Source organism: Triticum urartu, chromosome 2A (assembly GCF_056163025.1).
Source record: "Triticum urartu cultivar PI428250 chromosome 2A, HENAU_Tu73, whole genome shotgun sequence".
Taxonomy (NCBI): Eukaryota; Viridiplantae; Streptophyta; class Magnoliopsida; order Poales; family Poaceae; genus Triticum; species Triticum urartu.
This window is the reverse complement of record NC_141874.1, coordinates 36,573,831-36,581,812: the sequence shown is the minus strand read 5'-3', so window position 1 is coordinate 36,581,812 and position 7,982 is coordinate 36,573,831. Positions and strand designations below refer to the sequence as shown.

Sequence of the window (7,982 nt, the reverse complement as noted above, 5' to 3'; positions counted from 1 at the left end):
AACACTTTGGGTGCTACCAAACGTCACAACGTAACTGGGTGATTATAAAGGAGCATTATAGGTGTCTCCAAAGGTAGATGTTGGGTTGGCGTATTTCGAGATTAGGATTTGTCACTCCGATTGTCGGAGAGGTATCTCTGGGCCCTCTCGGTAATACACATCACATAAGCCTTGCAAGCATTACAACTAATATGTTAGTTGTGAGATGATGTATTATGGAACGAGTAAAGAGACTTGCCGGTAACAAGATTGAACTAGGTATTGGATACCGACGATCGAATCTCGAGCAAGTAACATACCGATGACAAAGGGAACAACATATGTTGTTATGCGGTCTAACCGATAAAGATCTTCGTAGAATATGTAGGAGCCAATATGGGCATCCAGGTCCCGCTATTGGTTATTGACCGGAGACGTGTCTCGGTCATGTCTACATTGTTCTCGAACCCGTAGGGTCCGCACGCTTAAGGTTACGATGACAGTTATATTATGAGTTTATGCATTTTGATGTACCGAAGGTTGTTCGGAGTCCCGGATGTTATCACGGACATGACGAGGAGTCTCGAAATGGTCGAGACATGAAGATTGATATATTGGAAGTCTATGTTTGGACATCGGAAGTGTTCCGGGTGAAATCGGGATTTTACCGGAGTACCGGGAGGGTTACCGGAACCCCCCGGGAGCTATATGGGCCATAGTGGGCCTTAGTGGAAAAGAGAAGGGGCTGCCCTAGATGGGCTGCGTGCCTCCCCCTTCCCCTAGTCCTATTAGGACTAGGAGAGGTGGCCGGCCCCCTCCTCCTCTTTTCCCCTTCCGCGAATCCTATTCCAACTAGGATTGGGGGGGGGGGGAATCCTACTCCCGGAGGGAGTAGGACTATCCTGGCGCACCCCTTGTGGCCGGCCAGCCTCCCCCCCTTGGCTCCTTTATATACTGAGGTAGAGGCACCCTAGAACACACAAGTTGATCCACGTGATCTATTCCTTAGCCGTGTGCGGTGCCCCCTGCCACCATATTCCTCGATAATACTGTAGCGGAGTTTAGGCGAAGCCCTGCTGCTGTAGTTCATCAAGATCGTCACCACGCCGTCGTGCTGACGGAACTCTTCCCCGACACTTTGCTGGATCGGAGTCCGGGGATCGTCATCGAGCTGAACGTGTGCTCGAACTCGGAGGTGCCGTAGTTTCGGTGCTTGATCGGTTGGATCGTGAAGACGTACGACTACTTCCTCTACGTCGTGTCAGCGCTTCCGCAGTCGGTCTGCGTTGGGTACGTAGACAACACTCTCCCCCTCGTTGCTATGCATCACATGATCTTGCGTGTGCGTAGGAAATTTTTTGAAATTACTACGAAACCCAACACTCGGAGGATGATGGCCCAGATGAAGAAATAGATGAGGATGGTTTGACGGCTAAAGAAGCCAATGCTTTCAAGAAGGTAATAGGCCGTAGTCACAAGACATCATTGTTTCGTGATCTAAGCCTAGCCGATAAGGCGATTGTTGATGGTGGCACAAGTAAAATTCTTGCACCAAGGTTAACTTCAAAGTGAGATACCAAAGCAAGTGTGTATGGTGTTAGTGAAGGAACAATCTTTGAAAGCTTGACAGAACTTCAAATATGGGCCAAGGACTACACGGTTAAGTTTCATCGGCCATTCATTGTGGAGAAGTCAAACTCGAAAGTGCGTTATGTGGTCAAATGTGAGGAACACAAGAATCATTGCCCTTGGGTTATCCATGCAAGATGTGTCAAAGGCGGGCCACAATGGAAGATTACAAGTTCCGTGTTTGACCATCGATGTAGTGGCAAGGATATTGATAATGCTAATGTAAAGGATGAGCACCGTCAATTGACCTCCAAATTCATTGCATATCGATTTTCAGCCTCCATAAAGATACTCCTGACATATCCCATTCGGGCTTTGATGGAGATGGTGAAGGAGGTTTTTGGGTATGAGGTGAAGTATGGGAAGGCATGGAAGGCCAAGCAAGCTGCCTTTGAGATATTGTATGGTGGTTGGGAAGTATCATACAACCGCCTCGCGATGGTGTTGAAAGCGATGGCGGCAGAAAATCCTGGCATGTACTATATGGTGGAGCCAGATGGCGTGGGAACAAGGATATACAACGATGCAAACGTTCGTATATTTGGACGTGCATTCTGGACTTTTGAGCCATGCATTAGGGCCTTCAAGCATTATAGGCCGGTTATGTCCATGGATGGCACATTTCTGACTAGCCAGTTCAAGGGAACATTGTTGATCGCCATGGCTAATGATGGTGGTGACAAATTGGTTCCATTGGCGTTTGCTTTGGTGTCGGCGGAGAACAATGACAACTGGGAGTGGTTTCTTAGTCTAGTGAGGACCAAGGTAATTGGACCCGAAAGAGAGGTTTGCATCATCTCGGACCGCCACCCAGGGATACTCAATGCAGTGGAGATTGACATTCCAGGACATCCTCGTGTGCACCATAGGTGGTGCATGAGGCATTTTGTTTCCAACTTTTACCGAGCATGTGGAGACAAGGAATTGTCTGACCTTCTTCATGATTGTTGTCTCGCATTCACCACTAGACATTTTGAGAAGTTGTGGGACAAATTGTATGCCAAAGAAAACAATGGTGGCAAAGATTTCCTAAATAGGAATCTTGCCGATAAAGGAAAGTGGGCACGGGCTTTTGACAACGATGGAGTGAGGTACGGGGACATGACAAACAACATGGCTGAATGTTTCAACATGGTGCTAAAGGGTGTCCGTGCATTGCTGGTGACTGCAATAGTAGAGTATACAATCCAGAAGTTGAATGTCTATTTTCAAAAGTATAGTGAAGAAACATCCAACTTGATGTGCGGGAAAAACAAGGCCAAAAAGATGTACAAGTATCCACCAAAGATCGACGATTGGATGGAATACCAAGCAAGGAAGGCGGATTCACACAAAGTCCAGTCCTTTGACAACATAGAATTGATTTACCAAGTTGATGAGCACGGTGGAATGTCGCGTGACGACGTGCGATATGGAGGTGGATCCTTCAAGGTTTATCTTAAGATGGGCGCGTGTTCATGCGAGAGGCCTACGTTGTATCATCTCCCGAGCTCTCACTTGTTGGCTGCATCTCGCACTAGAAATGTGAGTGTCAACATGACCAACAATGTAAGATTGGAGGAGTATTCGATCAATGCAGTCAAAAAAACATGGGCTGCGAGGTTTCATCCCTATCTAGACCAATCTAAATGGCCGGAATACCATGGAACCCCACTATACCCTGATTTGGAAATGAAGGTGGTGACACGTGGAAGACGGAAGACAAAGCGTTTCTTGGGTGACATGGATGATTGGGGTGGTGGATTCCGTAAGGAATGGGGTAGCCAACATTTCACAGAGCCTCGTGATATCAACCGTTGCGGTGAATGTAACAACGAGGGGCACAATAGTAGAGGTTGTAGCTCAAGGGGCAAAAGAAAGAGATCAAAACAAGATGGTGATGGTGGTGTTAGCCACGGTGATGGTGGTGCTCGAGGACGTGGCCGTGGTGACGGTGGTGCTCTAGGACGTGGCCGTGGTGACGGTGGAGCTCGAGGACGTGGCTGTGGTGACGGTGGAGCTCGAGGACGTGGCCGTGGTGACGGTGGTGCTCGAGGACATGGCCGTGGTGACGGTGGTGCTCGAGGACGTGGCCATGGTGACGGTGGAGCTCGAGGACATGGCCGTGGTGATGGTGGTGCTCGAGGACGTGTCGTGCTGATGGTGATGGTCGAGGCTTCACTTATTGGCTTGGGGTGTGAAACTAATGATGTGTCGAACTTATGTATGTCATGAATCTTTTGGGTGGTCGAACTTATGTATGTCGTGAACCTTTTGGGTGGTTGAACTATGTAAGTCATGAAAGTAATGTATGTGTGGAATGAATGTATGTCGTGAACCTTTTGAATGTATGTCGTGAACTTATGTGGTTGAAAACTGAAACCATGTTAGTTACAAAAAAACAGAAACCACATAACAGGCAAAAAATAGAGAAGTGCAGGTCACGGCGCCCTAGCTTAAGGCGCCATGTTAGTAAGTATGGCGCCCTGGGCCAGGGCGTCATACATGGCGCCAAGAAAAATTGCATGGCACCCCCAACATCAGAAGCAATTTTCATTTGGACTTAGCCATTTTCGCCGACCATGGCGCCCTGGGCTGGGGCGCCGTGCTGGCAACAAGCATGGCGCCCTGACCTAGGGCGTCGTGCTGGCAATAGGCATGGCGCCCCAGCCCAGGGTGTCGTGCTGGCAAGTTTTGCTACTGGAGTTTTTGTACACCAAGTTTTGCTGCTGGAGTTTCCATACACCACCTTATACATAGTTTCATATGTTGGGGAACGTAGTAATTTCAAAAAATTTCCTACGCACACGCAAGATCATGGTGATGCATAGCAACGAGGGGAGAGTGTGATCTACATACCTAGTAGATCGACAACGGAAGCGTTTGGTTGATGTAGTCGTACGTCTTCACGATCCGACCGATCAAGCACCGAAACTACGACACCTCCGAGTTCGAGCACACGTTCAGCTCGATGACGATCCCCGGACTCCGATCCAGCAAAGTGTCGGGGAAGAGTTCCGTCAGCACAACGGCGTGGTGACGATCTTGATGTACCACAGCAGCAGGGCTTCGCCTAAACTCCGCTACAATATTATCGAGGACTATGGTGGCTGGGGGCACCGCACACGGCTAAGGAATAGATCACGTGGATCAACTTATGTGTTTCTGGGGTGCCTCTGCCTCAGTATATAAAGGAGCCAAGGGGGAGGGGGCCGCCGTCCAGGAGGAAGGCGCAGGAGGAGTCCTACTCCTACCGGGAGTAGGACTCCCCCCCCCAATCCTAGTTGGACTAGGATTCCCCGAGGGGGAAAGAGAGAGGGGGGCCGGCCACCTCTCCTAGTCCTAATAGGACTAGGGTAGGGGGGAGGCGCGCGGCCACCTTGGGCTTCCCCTTTCTCCTTTCCACTAAAGCCCATTAAGGCCCATATGGCTCCCGGGGGGTTCCGGTAACCTCCCGGTACTCCGGTAAAATCCCGATTTCACCCGGAACACTTCCGATGTCCAAACATAGGCTTCCAATATATCAATCTTTATGTCTCGACCATTTCGAGACTCCTCGTCATGTCCGTGATCACATCCGGGACTCCGAACAACCTTCGGTACATCAAAATGCATAAACTCATAATATAACTGTCATCGTAACCTTAAGCGTGCGGACCCTACGGGTTCGAGAACAATGTAGACATGACCGAGACACATCTCCGGTCAATAACCAATAGAGGGACCTGGATGCCCATATTGGCTCCTACATATTCTACGAAGATCTTTATCGGTCAGACCGCATAACAACATACGTTGTTTCCTTTGTCATCGGTATGTTACTTGCCCGAGATTCGATCGTCGGTATTCCAATACCTAGTTCAATCTCGTTACCGGCAAGTCTCTTTACTTGTTCTGTAATACATCATCCCACATCTAACTCATTTAGTTGCAATGATTGCAAGGCTTAAGTGATGTGCATTACCAAGAGGGCCCAGAGATACCTCTCCGACAATCGGAGTGACAAAACCTAATCTCGAAATATGCCAACCCAACATGTACCTTTGGAGACACCTATAGTACTCCTTTATAATCACCCAGTTGCATTGTGACGTTTGGTAGTACCCAAAGTGTTCCTCCGGTAAACGGGAGTTGCATAATCTCATAGTTATTGGAACATGTATAACTCATGAAGAAAGCAATAGCAACATACTAAACGATCGGGTGCTAAGCTAATGGAATGGGTCATGTCAATCAGATCATTCAACTAATGATGTGACCTCGTTAATCAAATAACAACTCTTTGTCTATGGTTAGGAAACATAACCATCTTTGATTAACGAGCTAGTCAAGTAGAGGCATACTAGTGACACTCTGTTTGTCTATGTATTCACACATGTATTATGTTTCCGGTTAATACAATTCTAGCATGAATAATAAACATTTATCATGAAATAAGGAAATAAATAATAACTTTATTATTGCCTCTAGGGCATATTTCCTTTAGTCTCCCACTTGCACTAGAGTCAATAATCTAGTTCACATCGCCATGTGATTTACAGCAATAGTTCACATCACCATGTGATTAACACCCATAGTTCACATCGATATGTGATCAACACCCAAAAGGGTTTACTAGAGTCAGTAATCTAGTTCACATCGCTATGTGATTAACACCCAAAGAGTACTAAGGTGTGATCATGTTTTGCTTGTGAGATAATTTTAGTCACCGGGTCTGTTATATTCAGATCCGTAAGTATTTTGCGAATTCTATGTCTACAATGCTCTGCACGGAGCTACACTAGCTAATTGCTCCCAATTTCAATATGTATCTAGATCGAGACTTAGAGTCATCCAGATCTGTGTCAAAACTTGCATCGACGTAACTTTTTACGACGAACCTTTTTGTCACCTCCATAATTGAGAAATATTTCCTTATTCCACTAAGGACAATTTTGACCGCTGTCCAGTGATCTACTCTTAGATCACTATTGTACTCCCTTGCTTAACACAGTGTAGGGTATACAATAGATCTGGTACACAACATGGCATACTTTATAGAACCTATGGCTGAGGCATAGGGAATGACTTTCATTCTCTTTCTATCTTCTGCCGTGGTCGGGCTTTGAGTCTTACTCAATTTCACACCTTGTAACACAGCCAATAACTCTTTCTTTGACTGTTCCAATTTTTGAACTACTTCAAAATATTGTCAAGGTATGTACTCATTGAAAAAAAACTTATCAAGTCTCTTGATCTATCTCTATAGATCTTGATGCTTAATATGTAAGCAGCTTCACCGAGGTCTTTCTTTCAAAAAGTTCTTTCAAAACACTCCTTTATGCTTTGCAGAATAATTCTACATTATTTCCGATCAACAATATGTCATTCACATATACTTATCAGAAATGTTGTAGTGCTCCCACTCACTTTCTTGTAAATACAGGCTTCATCGCAAGTCTGTATAAAACTATATGCTTTGATCAACTTATCAAAGCGTATATTCCAACTCCGAGATGCTTGCACCAGTCCATAGATGGATCGCTGGAGCTTGCATATTTTGTTAGCACCTTTGGGATTGACAAAACCTTCTGGTTGCATCATATACAACTCTTAATAAATCCATTAAGGAATGCAGTTTTGTTTATCCATTTGCCAGATTTCATAAAATGCGGCAATTACTAACATGATTCGGACAGACTTAAGCATCGCTACGGGTGAGAAGGTCTCATCGTAGTCAATCCCTTGAACTTGCCGAAACCCTTTTGCGACAAGTCGAGCTTTGTAGACAGTAACACTACTATCAGCATCCGTCTTCCTCTTGAAGATCCATTTATTTTCTATGGTTTGCCGATCATCGGGAAAATCCATCAAAGTCCATACTTTGTTCTCATACATGGATCATATCTCAGATTTCATGGCCTCAAACCATTTTGCGGAATCTGGGCTCATCATCGCTTCCTCATAGTTTGCAAGTTCGTCATGGTCTAGTAACATGACTTCCAGAACAGGATTACCGTACCACTCTGGTGCGGATCTCACTCTGGTTTACCTACGAGATTCAGTAGTAACTTGATCTGAAGTTTCATGATCATCATCATTAGCTTCCTCACTAATTGGTGTAGGTGTCACAGAAACCGGTTTCTGTGATGTACTAATTTCCAATAAGGCAGGAGGTACAGTTACCTCATCAAGTTCTACTCACTTCTTTCGAGAGAAACTCCTTCTCTAGAAAAACTCCGAATTTAGCAACAAAAGTCTTGCCTTCGGATTTGTGATAGAAGGTGTACCCAACAGTCTCCTTTGGGTATCCTATGAAGACATATTTCTCCGATTTGGGTTTGAGCTTATTAGGATGAAACTTTTTCATATAAGCATCACAACCCCAAACTTTAAGAAACGACAACTTTGGTTTC

At 45.8% G+C, this 7,982-nt stretch overlaps 1 protein-coding gene across 1 annotated transcript; it reads left to right on the top strand.

Moving 5' to 3' along the window:
* The first annotated feature begins 1,926 nt into the window (after window positions 1-1,926).
* LOC147983336 (uncharacterized) lies at window positions 1,927-3,748 on the top strand. Its single transcript, XM_087540693.1, has 2 exons — window positions 1,927-3,156; window positions 3,554-3,748. The coding sequence occupies exons 1-2, from the start codon at window positions 1,927-1,929 to the stop codon at window positions 3,746-3,748; spliced, it is 1,425 nt and encodes a 474-aa protein (XP_087396819.1).
* Window positions 3,749-7,982: the final 4,234 nt, after the last annotated feature.